Raw genomic sequence first — 20,115 nt, forward strand, 5'->3', positions numbered from 1 at the left:
ACGATCTCGCGGTCCGTGAGTTCCAGCCCCGCGTCAGGCTCTGGGCTGATGGCTCGGAGCCTGGAGCCTGTTTCCGATTCTGTGTCTCCCTCTCTCTCTGTCCCTCCCCCGTTCATGCTCTGTCTCTCTCTGTCCCAAAAATAAATAAAAAACGTTGAAAAAAAAAATTAAAAAAAAAAAAAAAGAACTAGGAGTTCAAGCCCCACATTGGGCATAAAGCTTACTTTAAATAATCAATAAAAAGTGAGTTGATTTTAAAAACATGAAGCGATGATAGGAAAGGAAGGGGAAGCAACAATTCAGAAAGTTCAGTTGACAGGCGTATGAGAAAGACCTACTGTAGCCAGGGGCTAACAGTCCCCAAAAGCCTTCAGATGGATGAGGGGGAGGAACCTAGATAACTGGGACTGGATAGTAAGGGAGAAAATAGCAAGGACAGTAACAGGAACAGTGGCTGCCTTTTGTGGGGCACTTGCTAGACCTGTTCCACGCACCTTACATTTACCTGCGCTTCACAACACCCCTGTGAGGCAGGTGCTGTGATTGAGCCCCTTCTATGGATTGGGAAATAGAGGTCGAGTAAATTGGCCCAAGGTCCTCTAGCTCATAAGGGTAGGATTAGGATTTGAACCTGGGCAACGTGGCTCCGGATGCTGCCTCGTAACCATGGCTCAAAGGTGTGGCATGCATGCTTGGAGTGGGAGCAGAAAGGACGAGTGTCGACTTCTGCTCTGGGGACCCTATCCCCGGATGAGTTCGTGATGTCCCGCTGTGCTGCCTGCGCCCGGCCATCCCGTGGGACAGGGAGACCAGCCACGGTGGGTGGGGGTTCTCACAGCTCATGGTGGAGACACCTAGGGGGTGTCTGTAATTTAGAAAAACACGGTTGGCTTGGAGAGATTGCAGCTATATCCGTGTAGACGTTTCTCAGTGTAAACATTTGCCTCTAAAAGAATACAATGAAGGGGAAAGAGTGGTTTACTATGTAACAGATTTTTTGGTATCCTTGCATTTCTGCCTCTAAGGTCAGTGTGACCCACAGAGCACCATGGCTACCTTCCGACTCTGCCAGGATGCCTTGGGAGACCAGACCCACCCTGTGTGTGTCCCTGGGTGGTCATTCCCAGCTGGGCATGGGGGCACTCTATCACCACAGCCTGGGACTAGAGCCAACCAGTCTTCCGTGATGGCACCCTTTAAAAATAGATTACCTCGAGGCGCCTGGGTGGCTCAGCATGTTAAGCATCCCACTCTTGATTTCGGCTCTGGTCATGATCTCATGGTTTGTGAGATCGAGCCCCGAGTCTGACTCCCGAGTACTGACAGTGCAGAGTCGGCTTGGGAATCTCTCTCCCTGCCCTCCCCCCACTCGCCTGCACTCTCCTCCCCCCCCTCTCAAAAACTAAATACTTACCAAAAAAAAGGATCATCTTGAAGAAAAGCTCCCTGTTGGGGTCAAGTCTGCACCATAAGTCCCTCAGGTATGATTTTCTAACCACATTCCCAGCCCTTGCCCCTGTGGATTCTGATTCCATAGGTTTGTGGTGGACAAGACATGGCATTTCTAAGGCTTTCCCCACATTAGAGGTTCACTGTCTTAATGATAAGAGGCACTGGGATTTTGAAAAGGCTCGTTGTGGTCTCATAATGCTGGTCTCAGAGCAGACAGGGGTCACTGGCTCCGTGCTTCTTCACTGCGGTCCATTTTCTGGGTGACCTTGGACAACAAACTCAACCTCTCTGAGCCTCAGCTTCCTTCAGTAAAGAGATGATGACGATAGTCTCCATTTCAGCGGGTTGCTGTGGGGATGAAATGAGAGGCTGTGTATCAAGTGGTTACACAGTATTTGGCACATAGTTATTGTTTAATAAATTTTAATTTCTTAAAAAAATTTTTTTTATTCCTTATTTAGTTTTGAGAGAGAGAGACACACACAGAATACAAGCAGGGGAGGAACAGAGAGAGAGAGAGAGAGAGAGAGAGAGAGAGACACAGAATCTGAAGCAGGCTCCGGGCTCTGAGCTGTCAGCACAGAGCCCGACATGGGGCTCGAACTCACAAACCACAAGTTCATGACCTGAGCTGAAGTCCAATGCTTAACCACCTGAGCCACCCAGGCGCCCCTAATTTCTTTATTTTCAAACTGGAGGTTAGGGCTGAATGATAAGAGGCCACATAACATTTCCTTGGAGCATTGATTTTACTCAATGATTATTTTGAGACAAATTATTTATATGTTAGACAGAGAAATGTTTGGAACAGAATGCAAAATTTGTATGCATTATAAGTGTCAAATGTGACCCATCGAAGACATTGTCCACATGGAGTAATGGTTCTGGCTGGCGTCCCTGAGACCCCACATGTGCAGCCATTATCCTCTCCTCTAGAGACCAGGATGGGAAGATTTGTGAAGTCTTAAATTTTTGTTCACTTACGCCCTTTTTGTAGAGGGGAATCTGAGGCCCAGAGAGAAAGGGTATATCCAGGTTATTACTGGCAGAACTGGGACCCCGTCCCCTGCTCTGTCTCCCACATGTAAAAGTCCATGTCTGATGGAAGAGACACTGGCTCAGCCAGAAGCTTCTCCCCATGTCTGGCAGGAGAGAGGAGCCCTGCGCCACCCCCAGCTTCTTCGGGCCTCAGAGAAAGTTTCAAAAAAAAAAAAAACCATTTTCTGGTGTTAATTTGTTAAGTCTTCTTACTAAGTGAGAATAGCAGCTGGTGGGGTAGATTCTGACCTAACATTAAAGTTAATTAGAAATGTCATCCTCTAGGGAACATTTCCCCCTGAGCAAAGAAAGAGACATTAATATTTCAGAGCACCTCAGGCTTCATGCACAGGCCTCTCACCCTCTGAGCTGCACTGAGGCCCTGCCAGGCTCCTTCCCACTTCCCTACCTCCTCCTGGTCAACTCCATGAAAAATTAATTTCCTCCCCAAACCCAAAGAGCTGCCTCAAAATCTGGGCAGAGACATTCTGGGAAATACCAGCCAGGAATGCTGATCCAATCTCCGTCTCAGCATGCTGTGTGACCTTGAGAGAGTGCCTTAACCTCTCTGGGGCCTCAGCTTTCCCATCTGTAGGGGAGCACTCCTGGATTGAATGAATGAACACCTGGTAGGTGAGAAATGCCAGAGATTGCTACTGAGCAGCTGCTGAATGGATCTCTCACGCAGCAACAGGACTGCTGAGGACATGGAAGGAACCCAAAACCAGAATGAATTTCTCCACATCTCAGAAGCACCAGACTCCCAGATTTCCCATCCCAGAGATGAAGCTACTAGGGAGATTTCTGCTCACTAGACTTCCACTGCTGGCAAACTTGATGTCCTGAGTGGCTGGAGGCAGAGCCAAGTTAGCCATAGTCTCTGGCTGCATTAAGAGAGGTATAGTGTCCAGAATTAGGGAGGGGATAGAGAGTGTTACCCCAGACCTGATATGCTGCAATATTCAAGCTACACTGAGGTTTGTGTGCTCACACTCAGAGAGGCATTTAAATAGCTCAAGGATGCTCAAAGAGTGGATGGCCAGCTTACGTCAGATCCTGCAAATCCCAACCCAGAGGCTTTCAGCCCTAAAAAGAGAAGACTAGTAGAGGGGGAGGGCAGAGGGTCTGAGGAAACAGGTGCACACTTCAGAGGCCCAGGAGGCAGAAAGGGTAAGAGAAATATAAGAAGGGGCTAAAAGAAGGAGGAGGTGGGTGCAAAGAGAGGGAGATGTCAAACAGGGCAGCAGGCTGCAGACCCCCAAATCCCAACCCAGATGGAACCATCACGTATCAGGCTTCTGGAAAACATCCCTGCCCAGGCTGAAGACCAGAGGCTGTCCTCAGGGAAAACTTCCAATTCAGAGATTTCCGGATGACAATAATCACAGCTCTTATTTACGGAGTGCCAGGCACTGCTCTAAACGCTTTAGATTATGCATCATTATTTACATACATGAGTTGATATAAAGGGCTTGGAACCGTAGCTGGTCCTTAGTGAGAACCATCTATGTATTAGTTATTCCTACTGATACATTCTTAACTCACTCAGTCCTGGGAACCACCCTGTGAGGTAAGTAGTGTCAGTAGCTCCGTTATACGTACGGAGAAACTGAGGCACGCAGAAGCACCTTGCTCAAGGTCACAGTTATGAAGTGGCAGAGAATCTGGATCCAAACCCAGGGACTCTGGCTCCAGAATCCATGCCCCTGACCGCATCGCTAGCCTCCCTGAGATGGCAGTGAGAGGCAGCCCATAGGAGACAGGGCATTAATTAAGCACAGGCTCGTGCAATGTCAGGCTGGAAGGAATCTTAAGGTCTGTACAGAAAAGGCTAGGAGGTGGGACAGGTGCCATGGCCTGCCCGGAGCACGTGGCCCGCTCTGGATCGTCAGCCTGATTCTGCGTGGGAGTGGAATGAGGCATCTCCTGGCAGGGATGGGTTTCTTCCCACCCTCTGTCTCCAGGAAGGAGGGCAGAGTCGACCTGGAGGCCAGGCTCTTGGGCTCCTAGGGACAGGGACCACCTGGCAACTTGGGCAATTCTAGCACACAGGGTGAAGACAGCAGCCCCAGGCCCCGGTGTTGGGTCCACCCACTGATTCATTCATTCAAGCCTCCTCTGCCCCCGCCCCAGGCAAGACCCCAGAGGGAGCCGGCAGAGCTCAAGGTCTAAGACAGGCTCATTCCCAGCCCTGGTAAATCTTAGCAGAGCCAGCAGATAAAGAATTAGCCCCTCACTGTGGTACTGACATTGGAGAAAGTCGCCAGTATGTCTACGGAGCACCCACTGTGTGCCAAGAGCCGTGCTGGGCACAGGGCCCCTGCCCCGAGAACAGTATGACGACTCTGGTTGGGGCGGTCAGCCCACTGCAGCAGACTGGCCGACCTCTCTCACCTCCGGTTTGCTCGTCGCTGATGTGGAAGTGATGGCCACGTGAAGCTGTGCTGTGAGGCTTCGAGATTCTGCAGGTAGAGCGCGTAGCACAGTGCCTGATGCACTCGTTCATTCAGGGATGAGTGCCTGGGGGGGCCAGGGGTCCCATCCAGGTCCAGGGATCCTGTACGACACGGGCAGCCACGGCCCAGCTTCCGAGGAGCACATATTTGAGTTGGGAAATAGATGAGCTTACGGGCCTGATACGTCAGGGAGCATGTGGGGTGTGGGGGTCCTGTGGAAAAGGCCATGGGCTGGGAGCCAAATTCTGCACCCAGTATGTTCTATGTCCTCGGGCAAGTCACCCCCCTTACTGGGCCTCCATTTCCCCAAAAGTCTGATAAGGAGGCTGAGTCCCTGGTCCCCAGGGGTTCTTTCAGCCTGGATGTCGTAGGACCCTGTGTCCTCTGGGCCTGAGGTGAGCTCCCTGGCGTGAGACGGGGTTGGGTTGCATGGGCGGTGGTGAGGAAAGGGGCAGGGACAGGGCCTCAGCCAGGCGTGGTCCCCTCCTTCGGCCCCAGACTGAGAAATGACAGTGTGCCCTTGAACCTCACCGAGGCTGCTCCAGTAGGCCGGAGAGCTGACTGGGTTTGGAGTGAAGCTTGGGCCTGGGGTTGGCGGGGGGGGGGGGGCGGCCTGCCACCAGGGAACCATGTGAGGCTTGTGGTGAGACAGCCCTGCCGGGAGCCACGACACCCAGCTCCAGCTTCCTGTGTCACGGAGGCCCAGGGTCCTTGTGGATCAGATGGGGGGCACTGGCCCTTGCTGACCTCCCGGGGTGTCTGTGAGAAGCGGGTGTGGCAACCTGTGTAGGAGAAGGCAGAAAACGGCAGCGCTGAAAATGCGTACCTACAGTGGGCCCGGGGGCTTCGTGCGCATCGCCTCATCCCACCTCGTTACCTCATTACTGGGGGTGGGGGGCACTGTTGTCTCCGTCGGACAGGCCAGGAAACAACCCTGTGGCCTTGTTACACAGCGTGTAAGGACCTGCGCCGGCATTTCCATGAGGTCTGTCTGGCCCTCAAGTCTGGGTTTGGCACTGAAGGGATGAGAGGTGGTGGTGTTTCCATTTCACAGATGGGAAAACTGGGGCTTGGAACAGCACACATCTAATAAGAAAGCTGATGCCTAAACCTGTACTAGAAAGACCAATTATTTGTAGTGTTTCAGGGGTGGCCAGGGGAGGCCAGGTCTCAGCAACTGGGATTCGTTAAGGCCTAGAAAGTTCTGAACAGCTCAGTGCCTGATTCCTACAGGCACCCAAATAGACCAAAATGCTCACCCAGACCTGAGGGAGGAGTAGAGCCCTAAGACCTTCCTTGGGGGCCCCAGTTTGGGCCCGGGGTGGGAGGGCCCTGGTTCATGGCTACTAGGTCCAGCCCCACCGTTGACCTGGTTTTGATTCAGGCGGCAAAGCAAGGCGATGGGGGCGGGGGGCGTATTTTGGAGACAACCTGGGTTCAAATGAGACCTAATGTCAGAATGTCTGCCATGCATGCCTCACTGAGACAAAGGCTTCCACCTGGGACACTGGCTTTGCCTTCTGCAGTTGAGGGAACTGTCACACCTTTTCCCCACTTTCCTGGGCCTCAGTTTCTGCTTCTGTGAAATGGGAGTCATGACACCTACCTCCCAGGGATAACGTGAATATAAATGAAGACAGTCTCCACGAGGCCCTCAGGTCCTAGCGCAGGATCTGGCACATGATAGGGACTCAGAAAATGGTACCAGGTGCTTCATTACTATTTCTATTACTATCATTTCTCTGTGTCTCCTCCTGCCTTACAGTGCGGAAACAGGAGATTATAAAAGTGACAGAGCAGCTGATCGAAGCCATAAGCAATGGAGATTTTGAGTCCTACACGTGAGTTGGCTGAGCCCATTCTGCATGTCATGTCCAGATGGTTGTTCAGGGGGAGGGGGTGCTGATGGCTAACGTTGGGGGTCCCGGTCTCTGACCCTCAATCACTCCCTCTGCATGAGCTGTGAGTCAGACTGAGCTCATATGCTGTTTTGCATTTAGACTTTATGCTTTAGTGAAGCTTTCTGTTCATAGTACTTCTCTGTATTTTGGTCCTCCCTCTCCTCCTCCTCCTCCTATCTTGTTCCTCAGGAGGGGCTCCAACCAAACCCCTTTGCTTCTCCAAGGAAACAGAGGGTGGTCTCCACCACAGCATGGGTCTCCTCAGGAGATGAGTGGGGAAGGAGGGGAGGGAGGCGGGCCGGGCTGCTCTTCAGACCTGCTGCAATGGGCCTGACCTCAGGAGGGCAGGGTAGGGTATGTCCTCCAGGGAGCAGGGGTGAGCAAAAGAACCTCAAGACAGAACCTTAAATCCTCTGGGGGAATAAGGCAGAGTGTCCAAAACTAACATTAAATGAAACAGGTGGTCTGAGACTGTCCCCTGCGCATCTGGACCAGCCTTTCATGGGGCGGCTGTGTGCAAAGGCTGGGCTGGAGCGCCCCCTAGTGGTCACCCGTACGCCCCTCCCTGGTCTGGCCCAGAAGCAGGCCCCACCGGGGCCCTTAGCCGACCCCAAGGAGCGGGAGGAGTCTCCACCACTCAGGCAGGGCTGACAAGACCCCACATATGCTTTTTGGTGGGCAAAAGCTGCCAACTGAGGCAGAATGACCCTTGACTGTTGGGTTCAGATGAAGGGGGAATAACGTAGCCGGGGTTTGGTTCCTGGGCAGCTGGTTCCTGGTTTCCACTGTGCCCAGGAGCTGAAGTTTGTCTCCCAAAGGTTTGGCAGGCCAGGTACGTGGTAATTGTGGGAGGGTGTTGGCAGCAGCCGATGATGGCAAGGCCCCAGCAATCCCCTGGTTATGTCTGGATGAACAAGGACTCTGGAAGGGACAGGTGTGAGATAGGCCACACGTATGCACGTGTGTGTGCACTTGTCTACACTGCATGTTTGTGACTGTGTGCATAAGGGCCGTGCACAGGTGTGTATGCACGTTTGCACCTGGGTAAAGCATGAAAGCCCAGAAACACGCTGTTGAATGCGTCTTGTGGCCAGCCCTAAATGTTAAATCAGCCACAGGAAGAGTCGTCGAGTCTCTCTGGAAAGATGCCCCCAAGGAGGGAGGGAAAGAGACGTGGCTTCTGTGGACCCCAGCCCCCCACCAGTGCCATTTCTGGGGACCTGCTCTCACCTCTGTGATGTTACTTTCTCTGGCATCGGTAGCCTACTCCCGGTTCTGACCCCTTGCCACGACCTCTGGAGCCTGTGGTACCCTGAGTCTGGCCCTGTGTAACCCTCACTCACTGAGCCTCAGTGTCTCTAGATGTATAATGGAGTTGGAGAAGGTGGTCCCTGAGTCCCTTCAAAGGCAGGGGCTTCTCCAATGGGGGTGCTCAGTCTCCCGGACACTCAGAGCTCAGACCCCCAGCCTTGGAGGATTCTGGAGCTGAAGGGTCCCGAGCATCTCCTGTGGTCTGAGCAGAGTCCCCAACCTCCGGCTAGTCCGCCTGGAGAATTTGAGGGGCTGAGTGGAGAAGTGCATTGTCTGGGTCACATGGACAGGACAGTCAGGGAAGAGCAGGGAGACAGTGGCTTCCAGTAGCCAATGTCCAGCTCAGACGATGCCGGGCCTGATACCCATCCACCAGTGTCTCCGGTTCCTCCCCAGGGTTGGGATCTTTGCTTGTGCTGAGGTACTTCCTGTCCCTGGCTTCACCGTCATTGTCACAGGGGTCTGTGGCACGACACAGATCCTAGAGACCTGGGGGTGGGGGTGGGGTGGGGGAGATGGCCTTTTTCCTTCCTCAACCTGGATGTCAGGTTTCCCCAGAAGGCTGAGACCTGGAAGGGAGCTCTGAGCTGAAAACACACAGTAGAGGGCCTCCTCACCTTGCCCTGTGCGCCTCCCTCCCAGGCATGAAAAACCTGACGGAATGCTATTTTCCTCATGTTACAGAAGAGGAAACTGCGGCTCTCGCTGAGGGCAAAAAGACCATTTTTAAAGTAGCAAAACGCACCCCCTCCAGGGATGTACCTGTTTGGTGAGCAGAAGTCACTTTGGTGTGAAGGAAAAGGTCCTCCCCACCAGGAAAAGCCCCTCTGGCTTCTGCTGCCCTCGGTGGGGAGATGCAGGTTGGAGAGGCCTGCACAGGCTGAGTCGCTGAGTCAGCCCCTGCCTGGGGTCTCTGCACGACGCTTCACGGCCACTCATGGCATGCTTGCTGGGTGATGTTAGGCCACTAGCCACTCGCTGGGGATCTTATAACCAGTGAGTGGCAGGGCCAGGACCTGAGTCGAACCCTGGCCTCCCAGTTCTACCACTGGATGGTGGTGGGTGCCTCATAGCACAGTTTGCAAGCCCTGTCCCACCTGCTGACGTCACTGATCCTGTGAGGTGGGTTCCATCCCTCTGGTTTCTCAGGCCCACCCTCCTCCAGTCCAGGCCCTGGAGTTAGAGGGTGGCTCCAAGAGGCTACTCCCAACTCCTCTTTCCTCTGACTTCCTCCCCCTAGGAAGATGTGTGACCCTGGGATGACAGCCTTCGAACCTGAGGCCCTGGGGAACCTGGTCGAGGGCCTGGACTTCCATCGATTCTATTTTGAAAACTGTGAGCAATCCCTTCTCTCTGGGGTGCCTGTTGTCTGCTCTCTGTTCCATGTCCTGCCGGATGGCACAGCAGGGTGACAGGCAGGGCCCCCGGGGAAGCTCAGGAGCCAGCGAAGAGGAAGATCCCGTGTGGACAGGGGTTGGTACCACCTTGGTTCCCTCTCATAACCTGGGCCCATCCGACTGCCGGCTGTCCCTCCGGTGGCTGAGGACGGGGACCTGGGACAAGTGTGACAAGCACTCCCAGCCCTCTTCTGCCCCTGACCCTGGGAGGGCTGGGGGAGGACCTTTGTTCCCATTTTACAGATATGGGAGCCTTCTTGCCGGAGCATGTACCCAAGTTACAGCCATCTAGACGCCTGGGGCCACCCCAGCTGTCCAACTGGTCACAAGCTGGCTCATGGGCTGTTAATGCCTGTGGGTGGGCAGTCCAGGGAAGAGGAGGGGACCTGAGCTCACACTGCTGTGCCCCTGCCTGTTTGTCTAGGTCTCTGTCCGCATGTCTGTCCTTACTGGGCCTCTCCTCTGCAGGAGAGACCCTGGCAGCTTTGCAACCAGGGGCTGTCAGGGGGCTGAGGCTGGGCCTAACCGAGGGCGCTTTCTGCCTGTGTCCATGTCTCATCTTGGCCAGGGGTCAGACAGGGACGAACCAAAGCACATGCAGGTTAGAATCATCTAGCTCAGGACCTGAGAAGTGGCATATCCAGGGTACCCCAAAGGGAAGGCATATACCACTGAGGCTACCCAAGATGATTTCCGGTGCACGTGGGCATCACTTGAAACAACATTGGTTCACACAGTGAGAAAGTTGGTCCCTTTCTAAATTCTCTTTCAATACGTCTGGTTTCATCAGGGGGAAAGGCTCAGCTGGGTGCTGGTCTTAAACATCTCTCCAACCTTCTAATTTATCTCTTCATCAAAGAGAGAACGGTCTCAGGCTCAGATCCTTTGCGGGAAAGAGCTCGGAGCTAGGATTACATAACTTTATTTCATTTACACTGGACTCGTGATTAAACTTGTATTTGTGATACTGGTTGTTCATTACTGATTGTGCCAGAAAGTTTTCTTTTATAATAAATTGACATAAATTGATAAAGTGTATTGATTTAAGGAAGGATTTTAATGAAGTCAGTATAGTGGCACTTGTAGGTGGCTAAAACAAAGGGGGCATTTAAGTGACTGAAAAAGGATCTAGTCCAACTCTATAACATCCAGAAGGGAAAACTGAGGCCCAGAGAGGGGAAATGACTCATCCAAAGGAACCCAGAAAGTCAGTAGCAGAACCCGGTCCTGACTCACTCCTTCCCTTTCCCGCCCTGTGTCACCCCCTCTCAACTATGTGTTAGCAGCCCCCAGCTGGACACTCCTCTCCTGCCTGCACCCAATCTAGGGGCTCAAGAGCACCCCCAAAAAGCTGCGGAGAAGGAAGTTGCATTTTCCCTTGATTAATCAAACTCTGATATTCCAAGGCTAGCAATGAAGGTTAAATTCTCATGTGAAGAGAGGTGGCTGGACCCCAAGTGTCCCCATCTCCCTGGAGCTCCCTCGCTGATCACCATGGCCACCTCTATACAGGCCTGTCCTCTGGGGACGCTGGTTCCCCAGAGTGGACTCCCCAATCCCCAGCCAGTAGAGCAGAAACCAGGCTGAGCTGGCTCTAAAGTCTCAGGGGTGGGAAAAGGAAAATAAACACAAAGAGAAGGCTGACCTAGTTGTTGGCCTGCGTCCGGACAGGGGGACCCATCACAGCACCGGCCCCCTGGACTGCAGGTTTGAACGCCGAAGGGCCCATGAGAGCAAGACCCGGAGTAACGGCCCACCCCAGGCCAACTCTCACCATCCAGCCTGTTTTTCCCTGCTGGTGCTGGAGGACCTGGCCCTTTCTCCCACGCTGCCCACAAGGGTGGATGTTAGAAGGCTCCGGTCTAGTCAGAGACACCAAATTAGGGTGGTCATTTCTTTACAAACGTCCCCCAGAACCCCAGCCCTTGCCAACAACAGCAAGGCGCAGTGCCCTCAACAATGCTGAGCTTGTCTGTCCCTTCTGAGACGGTTCTAGATTGTCCTAATTCAGTCCCGTCTGGAGACTGACTTCTTCTAGGTTCTACTGCATTTCCTTCAGGAAGTGGCCCAGCTTGGCACAAGTCAGATTGCTTCTCTGGACCTCAGCTTCCAGATGTGCTAAAATGGACGCATTGAACTAGACGGTCTGGAGTGCCTCCAGCCCTGATTGCTGTCAAGGATACTTGCTGAGGCCTCCTTGCATTTGGTAGGAAGGCCACTGGGTGACCTTTGACCTCTGAAGTCTCTCCCAAGCCTATAATGCAAACGCTCTACATTCTCTCTGAGAGCCCCACATTGTAACAGTCTGTTAGTGTAGTCTACGTATGTAAGACTCAGTGATTTGGAGTTCTGTAGGCAAAGCCTGGGTATAGTGGGATTATAATATTAGGGATGCTTCCAGTAGTCCTGGAAAAAAAAAAAAGACATTTTATGTTTTCTAGGAAATCAGTGGTTCACAAACCAGGCTGGGCTTCAGAATCAAAGGGTGGGGAGGGGAAGGGGGCTTTTTAATAGTATAGATTTTTGAATTGTCATCTCTAAGGGAAGAGATGGGCAGTGTATATTTTAAGTCAGCTCTCTATGGGAATTTGGACCTACATGTGGGCTACACCAAGAGAAGGCATGAGGGTTCCTCTAAAGCCTGGGACCCTGGTGACCCCTGTCCAGCCCCTCCCTGGGTCATTGTCTTGCTGTGCTTTTGTTTTCTACCTTGCTAAAAAAATGGAGAGTTCCAAGAACCAAAATAATTAATCCTACTACTAATAACAATAGTAACTCATATTTTGCATAGAGAAAGCTGGTTTCAAGTACCTTGTCAGTTCTGTCCTGATCATAAGAGTTATGTATTTCCACCTAACTCTGGAGAACTCCACGACCTCACCCCATGACCCCTAATTCCATCCTTTCAATTCAAGATCCTAAGATTCTGCAGTTTCAATATTACCCAGGTTTCCATAATTCTTTCTGTTGCCAGTAGGGATAGCAACTGAGGGGTCCACGGGCCATCTGGACTGTACATATGTTTCATGGGGCTCGCATGTTTTAAATTTGAGTTAAATACCAATAATAAAAAATGAAGCATTTTCACATAAACATCCAGATTTCTGGATTCTCTTGAAAACTCAGAAGGTGTGGCAATGTGGGTTCCACTTATAGCTGACCCTTGAGCAACATGGGTTTGAACTGTGCCAGTCCACTTATACGTGCATTTTTCCCAATAAATACAGCACAGTGCAGTAAATGTATTTCCCTTTCCCTATTAAGGAATAACATTTTATTTCCCTTAGCTTACTTTAAGAATATAGCTCATAATACAAATAACATACAAAAGATGGGTTAATCGACTGTTGGTGTTATCAGTAAGGCTTCCAGTCAACGGACGGTTATTAGTAGTTAAGTTTCAGGGGAGTCAAAAGGTATATGTGGATTTTCAACTGTGCAGAGGGTGGGTGCCCTAACCTGCGCCCCCTCATTATTCCAGGGTCAGCCGTACTCACATATCAGCCACCAGGGAAGCTGTGTACAGGGCGCCCTCTGTAGGTCACCAGTCTCCCCCATTCCTATGGCTCCCTGACTCTGAGGCAAAGGGTCTGTTGTCACTTAGCATCTTACACCCAGCTCACCAGCCTCGTTTATGTACACGCCTGGCCCCCGTAGGGAATCTGGGTTTGGGACCCTGGTCTAAGTTCATCTGATTCTACCATCATAGTCCTATACTTCTGTGTGTCTGAGATACTGTGATTCTAAAATCCCATTCCCCTGTGTTTTAAGAACTGGCATGCCTGAAATCCATTGTCTCTAAGCTGGGATCTGATCTAGTCATCTAGAAGGTCTGCCTTGACACCTAGCTGAGCCCTGTCACAGACACCCCTCCTGTGGAAATGAAGCAGGGGGCGGGGAGTGCCTCTGCTGAGAGGGTCGCTGGGAGATGGGCAAATAAAGGACGTGAAGAAGGCCCCCAAGTGCATCTCCTGTGCCCCCCCCCATCCCCACCTCCAGTGTGGTCTCGGAACAGCAAGCCCGTGCACACCACCATCCTGAACCCCCACATCCATCTGATGGGTGACGAGTCGGCCTGCATCGCCTACATCCGCATCACGCAGTACCTGGATGCGGGTGGCATCCCCCGCACGGCCCAGTCGGAGGAGACCCGTGTCTGGCACCGCCGGGATGGCAAATGGCAGATCGTCCACTTCCACAGATCTGGGGCGCCCTCCGTCCTGCCCCAGTAAGAGCCTCTCCTTCCCGCCATCTGTCTAGGGCGATCTAAAGGAACGGGGTGGTGTCAGTCTGGAGGGGGACATGTTGGGGCACTTGGGCGCTGGAAGGCCATGGGGTGGGGGCTGGAGGACCACAGGGAGGAGACTGGCCTGCAGGTCCCCGGTGGGGGAGGGGGGGCCAGGTAGGGTGTGGGTGGGGCCCACGGAAGCAGCTCCGACTCCATCTAAGGACGGGGGAGGGGTGGTTGCCCAAGGAAAGCATGACGCCCTCGGAAGCAACTGCCATTACCCACAGACATAACATTTCTTACAGTTGAAGGACCGGGCCGGGGGCCCTGTACCGCAGAGATGTTCTCTTCGTTCACGGAATGTGGCTGCTGGTTCTCCCACTTGGATTTGGCTGGAATTCCCCCAATCGCGTCACCCCATCCCACCACCATCACCATCACCACCACCGCCACACCTGCATCAAGAAAACCTGTCTGTCCACAAAAGTTATCACGACTTCAGAGCAAATAGCCACATCTCCCTGCCACCACCTGTCACTCTCCTGCCAGGGCGAGGCTTCCTCGGGCCTGGGTGCCCTGGGTGCTCTGGGTGCTGGCTCCGAAGACCCCCCCCACCCCCGCTCCTGGCTGTCGCTAGCCTGCTCTTGCCTTGGCTATAGGCCAGAATGCCCAGCTGTGTGTTCCCCAGGGGCTGAGGAAAAAGAGGGACAGAATCAGGAGGAATGTGGATCTGCCCCCACCTTTCGCTGTCTCTCTCCTTCCAGGGTCCCCCTCAACCCCTGAGCCAGCCTCCCCTGTGGGAGAGGGTGGGAGAGGAGCAGACACCAGGAGTCCCCACCTGACACTGCCTCCCTAGCTCTTCTCCCATCCTGTCCCCTCCTCCTGTCCCTGCGGACCCTTCCCCTCAGCGTGTGGAGCACAACCGTCTCAGGGTGCCCTCACTCTTCTCCTCCGGCTGATGTTCACCTCCAACAGTAACTCCCATTCCACCCCTTCCATCAGCCCTGGAGAATTCCAGCTCCGTCACATCTGAGGGAGAGAATCTGATTGCTTTTTGGGGGCAAAGAAGGCAACATTTAGGTATCACTTCTACTTGGACCGCATGCCTTTTTATAGCCAAACTTCTGTGTGTTTCCTAAATGGATTTTGCGTTCCTGGATATCTATGTGATAACTAAACCTCTCAAATTATTGTGGGGAAGGTCAGGTTGGGTTGGGAAGGGACGTGGGAAGAGGGATGAGGGGTAGTTTTTTTTCTGTTCTAGGTCTCTTTCTTTCTTTCTTTCTTCTTCTTCTTCTTTTTTAATGTCATCTCTGAGATGGACTTTGTCACCCGTGGTTATCTGGGGTCGAGGTGGACTCAGTCCCCGGGGATGGAAGGGTGCGGGAGGTAGGGGGAAGAGGGGCTCATTGACATTTTGGTCCTAAGGTTCCTTTTCAGGACTGTAGAAACACCAGATGTTAGAGCTAAGAAATAGCAAATCAGGGCAGAGAGAGCCGGTGGGGGGTGGGGGGGGGCGGGGGGAGGTTGTCAAGACGGAAATTATCTTTTTTTTTTTTCTTTTTTTTTCTTGCCTCCCAAACTGAGGTTCCTACTACGACGCTTCCCAGCTTCCCCGGATTTCATTGCACCGCATCTATGTGCCCTCTCAGCCCCTCCCCCAGTCTTTGGGGGTTCACGAGCATGTGTCTCCATTGCCTCTCCCCTCTGTATCTGCTGGTCCAAGCAGAGCACTGGAATTTCTCCTCTTCACGCCTCGTCCTGCAGCCGTGGGTTCGAATCTCTTTTTTTTCCTTTCTCTTCCCCTCTTCCCCTGGGATTGACTCTGATGTGGAATGCCTTGGCACATCCACTAGCATCTACTGTCTGCACTGTTTTCTTTGCATGACTTTATATGCAGTAAGTACGTCAAAAAAAAAAAAAAAAGAAAAGAAAAGAAAAGAAAAGAAGAAAAAACACTCAGCAAAACCAATCTACATGTTTTGGACAAAAAAAAAAAAAAAAAAATAGAGGTTGTATTCTCAGTGTCCGACTCGGAATTATGTTGCCGCCTCTCTGTGCTTTTGGCCTCTGTGTGGCCGTGTTTTGCCAGCATGAGATACTGTCCCCTCTGGAGGATTTTAGGGGAGGAAGAGCCACATCCCCAGGGATTTGGAGGAGGCTCTGGTTCCCCCGAACCTCTGGGGAGTCCTGGGTGTTGGCTGGAGGACTGGGGGGATGTTTGATCCAGGACTTTCTGAGTTTTCCCTGATCATGAGTTGTCTGTTGGGCCCTTTTCACAAGTGCTGCTGCCCTGGGGACAGGTGAGGCAGGCTATTCTGGGGCTGCAGGCCAGGATAGAGGCTGCCTGGGCCTCCTGGTCTCCAAACTGGTTGATCACCGGCCTCTATCCTTGGCAGACACCCTGTTGCTGAGGCCCAGGGGCAGGCACCTGGTCTGCCCCAGGTCCAGAGGGCTTCCCAGTAAGGCCCAGTGATCCCAGCGTCCCAGCCACAAAACCGCCTGCCTCCCTTGTGAGCTGCCAGCTCCCACAGCCATCCCTAAGCCAAAGGTGAGGGTGCAGCCTTCACAGGGGATGCTGCAAGTACCAAGACAAAGTCTGGTCCCTTTTCCAGCCTCAGTTTCCCCATCAGTTAAAGGGTTAAATATTCCTGCCCAGCCTATGTTGCAGAGCTGATGGGGGATCAAACAGGACGGTGAAGTGAAGCCCGATGTACCTGCAAGAACTGACAGGATCCACTGGCTGGACCCCTGCTTCATTCTGGGCCTTGACCAGCCCCCACTTCTCCCCCACCTGCCCCTCATTCCCCCTCTTCGGTGCCTGTCAACTGCTTATTAGCAGTGGACTGTGGGGAAAGAGCCATGCTTTGGGGGTTAGTAGGATTCCATCCCCAGTTCTGACCAGACTTGCTGTGTGACCTTGGGCAAGTCCGTTTCCTGCTCTGGCCCTGGGTTTTCCCACCAGGGGTAACTGAGCTGGAGGACCCCAGTGTCCCGATCTTTATTTGCTGACATGCCTCCCGTCTACCGTGTCCAGTTCCAAGTGCCAGAGAAATGGAGGCAGGTCCCTACCCCGGGAGGAAACGGCCCCACGAGGAAGGCCACTCCTGTGGGCGGGTAGTCAGCCAGTGTGGACCACAGGCCATCAGCGTGATCCTGAGGCAGCACGCAGGGGAGGCTGGCAGACAAAGTGGCCCAGAGCCCACCCCCACCAGACAGTGAAACTCTGCTCCTCTAAAACATCCTGTAGACGCAAAAAAATCCAGACCTAAGACCAGACCTAGGCTCCAGCATGCAAACACCTTTATAGGAAAGTATTCTCCCAGGATTATGCACACTGTGGCACTAATCCTGACCCATGGCCTCCTGTCTCCCAAAGGGAGACCCTTTGGGGGATGTGTTTGCCAGACTCCCCATGCTGGTTTCTTTGTTACTATTTGTCTGGGGGGCGGGTGGGGGGGGCGTTTGTTTCAGTTCTTTTCTTTTCTTTTTTTAAAACTATGTGGCTGTGAATTTGAATGACCACTGCTCAAAACTTCTGCTATTGGGTGGGAGGGGGGGAAAACGGGGTGTCTGTTTTATTGGTGTTTTTAGTGCAATAAATAGCTACAAACTTCTGTGCACTTGAGGTCTCCCTGTCTCAGTCAAGCACTGGCACTGGGTGGGTTTTGTTTGTTTCCAGTACAAGATCTCTCCATTTGCAAAATAAAAGCCAAGGTCTCCCTTCTGATTGGGCCAACTTGGTCTCATGCTCAAGCCTGAGCCAATTGCAGTGGGATTGTGTCTGGACCCTGTGCCCAGGCTTAGAGCCAGGGGTGGGGCTGGCTTTCTCTCAGACACATGGGGTGCCCTTAACAAGAGTGGGTGAGGGGAGGGGGGGGCGGTGGATGTGGGTTGCCACAAACAGCAGCAAAGTCTCCCTCAGGGGTCTTGGGCGAGGCTCTTCTCCTCTAGGCTTCCTAGGCCTTCGTTTCCTTGTAAAATGAGGAAATTGTTCCATAAGTCCCTCCCCACCTATTCTCTCCCCTCAGCCGAACCTCACGGACAAGCCCCCAGGCCTCCGAAGTCCTGGAGATGGGTTTGGAGAAAGGGGTAAGGGAGAAATACCTTCCAAACCCACAATCTGTGGACAGAATGCCTGGGGCAGGGGCCTTGGGGCTGGAGAGAGAGATGGCTTGAGAGGCTCCATTGGCGGAAGGGAGGCCCCTGCCATATTAGAGGCCAGTTTGGTTCTGAGCCCAGGATGTCAGGCGGAGCCAACATGGTGATGCAGAGGCTTTGGCTCTCCTCAAGGCCACGACAGGGTAAGCACCGGTCCTGGTTTGCTGATGTAGGATTTTCTGTAGTAAACCTGGGACGGCCTTAGGCAAGGCGGGTGAGCTGGTCACTCTCAGCCATACTGCCACCTAAGAGGCCTGGATTCCACAGGATCAAGGAAATGTGCCTTCTGGAGCCCACAGTCCCCTCTAGCCCATGCTTGGGACATCTGGGACTCCAGAATTCCTGTACCAGCCACTTCTGGGATCTAGCCTTGCCGCCGGTATGCAGGGTGGCCACGAGGAGTGCTGAGAAGGGCAAGGGGGTGGGTTGCAGAGGAATGTGGGGCCTTCTATTTGCCCTCTTGCCCTGGAGTCTGCTAACCTTTGGCGCCTGGGCTTCTCCCAGCTCCGGCCTTCAAACAGCCTTCGGATCTCCCCACCTGGGCAAGAGGAAGGGCCCGAGGGTCTGTGCTGCCATTGCAGACAATCGCCAGCAGGTGGCAGCACAGGAGCAGGTTTCAGCAGTCCTGGGCTCTGTGCCTCCAGTCCCCAGTAGACCTCAAGAGGTATCCTTTAAAAATTTTTTTTAAATGTTTTTATTTTTGAGACAGAGAGAGACAGAGCATGAGCAGGGGAGGGGCATAGAGAGAGGGAGACACAGAATTCAAGGCTCCAGGCTCTGAGTGGTCAGCACAGAGCCCAACGCGGGGCTTGAACTCACGGACTGCGAGATCATGACCTGAGCTGAAGTCGGAGGCTCAACCCACTGAGCCACCCAGGTGCCCCTTGAGGTATCCTTTAACTCAGAACACACCAGCTCCACCCAAAACACTACTATTGTTTGACAGTAGTGTGACCCTTTATAGCTCACAAAGTGCTTTCATAATACCTCTTGTGTCAGTTAGAAGAGCCTTTTCCTGAAGACAATGAGGCTCAGAGGGTAAAAGGCTTCTTGCCAGACAGAACCCGGAATCCCTTCAGGGCCTCTGGTGACCCAGTCTGTGTTTCCCCGTCTCTGAACAGCCAGCCAACTGTGGCTGGGATTCTTAGGAATCTTTGACCATCTGTCCCTCCATAGTCTACCCCGCAGTCCCTACCTCCCCACTGCCCATTTGCTGTGAAACCCGCTGGCTCCTCTCCTCTTGCTCAGTGCACAGCGATGCTCCCTCACCCTTCAGGACACAGTTCTGGTGTCTTCTCCTTGGGGAAGCCTCCCTCACACTCTCCCAGCACTTGCTGGGTTAGGGCCCTCTGTGGGCTTACCCAGCCCCCATAGCCATCTCCTCATAGCGCCCTGGGCTGCAGTCACCTAAGGAAGAGTCTGCGAAGCTGAGGGCCCCTTGAAGGCAGGACAGCATCTTGTCGCTGCTCCCCACACGCACAGAGTATCATCACGCTTGCTCAGAGTAAACTCCTGGCAAATGTGTGCCTCAGCAGTGACGGAGGGATGGCTGGTGCAGGAGCTGGAACTTCCCACCCACTCCCCCACTTTTGCGGTAACAATGGCGAAGTCTGCCTTCACACAAGGTACCAGGCACCCCTTACTCCCGGGCTCTCAGGATCCTGGGTTTGCCCCTCCGCTGGGCACTACATTTCTCTTCTTTTCATTCCATGTACACAGAGACTGTAGTGGAGAGGGGAAGGAACCTGACCAGGACGGCCCAGGGTGTGAGGGAGGGAGGGGGGTTTCGGGATTTTTAGCCCCTCCAAACACCTGCTGGGGCCTGCTGCAGCCAGCTGGGCTCTGAGTAGGGCCCAGTGATGAGCTGGGCATGTCTCCCGTCCCCAGAGAGGCCATCCCAAGAGTGAGGGACATGCAGAGAAGCAGAACGCAGGACGGGCTGGGGTGGGGGCTGGGTCTGGAGGTGCGAAGTGTACAGAACCAGAAGAAGGAGCGGGAGAAGCGTGGCAGCGACTGGGATTGCCCGAGAGGCTTTGTGCACATGCCCCACAGGGTGAAATGGTGGGGAGGGTGGAGGCCAGAGCAAAGGCTGAGAGCCCAGCACAGTGGATCAGGGAGGGGTGGGGAGAGAAGAGGCTAGGGAGGAGGCTGTTGGGGCCAGAGTGTCAGAG

General features: G+C 53.4%; 1 protein-coding gene across 2 annotated transcripts in view; it reads left to right on the top strand.

Moving 5' to 3' along the window:
- CAMK2A (calcium/calmodulin dependent protein kinase II alpha) overlaps positions 1-14,273 on the top strand; it is a 60,367-nt gene extending 46,094 nt beyond the window's left edge. Inside the window, exons 16-19 of one of the 2 annotated variants that reach the window (XM_049648020.1) lie at positions 6,712-6,787; positions 9,399-9,493; positions 13,555-13,783; positions 14,089-14,273. In XM_049648020.1, coding sequence (XP_049503977.1) covers positions 6,712-6,787; positions 9,399-9,493; positions 13,555-13,783; positions 14,089-14,092 — 404 coding nt within the window. In that variant the 3' untranslated portion in view covers positions 14,093-14,273. Of the gene's footprint in view, positions 1-6,711; positions 6,788-9,398; positions 9,494-13,554; positions 13,788-14,088 lie in introns of those variants that run through there. The other variant, XM_049648019.1, reaches the window with a different exon arrangement.
- Positions 14,274-20,115: the final 5,842 nt, after the last annotated feature.

The sequence above is a fragment of the Panthera uncia genome, assembly GCF_023721935.1.
Source record: "Panthera uncia isolate 11264 chromosome A1 unlocalized genomic scaffold, Puncia_PCG_1.0 HiC_scaffold_17, whole genome shotgun sequence".
NCBI classification, from domain to species: domain Eukaryota; kingdom Metazoa; phylum Chordata; class Mammalia; order Carnivora; family Felidae; genus Panthera; species Panthera uncia.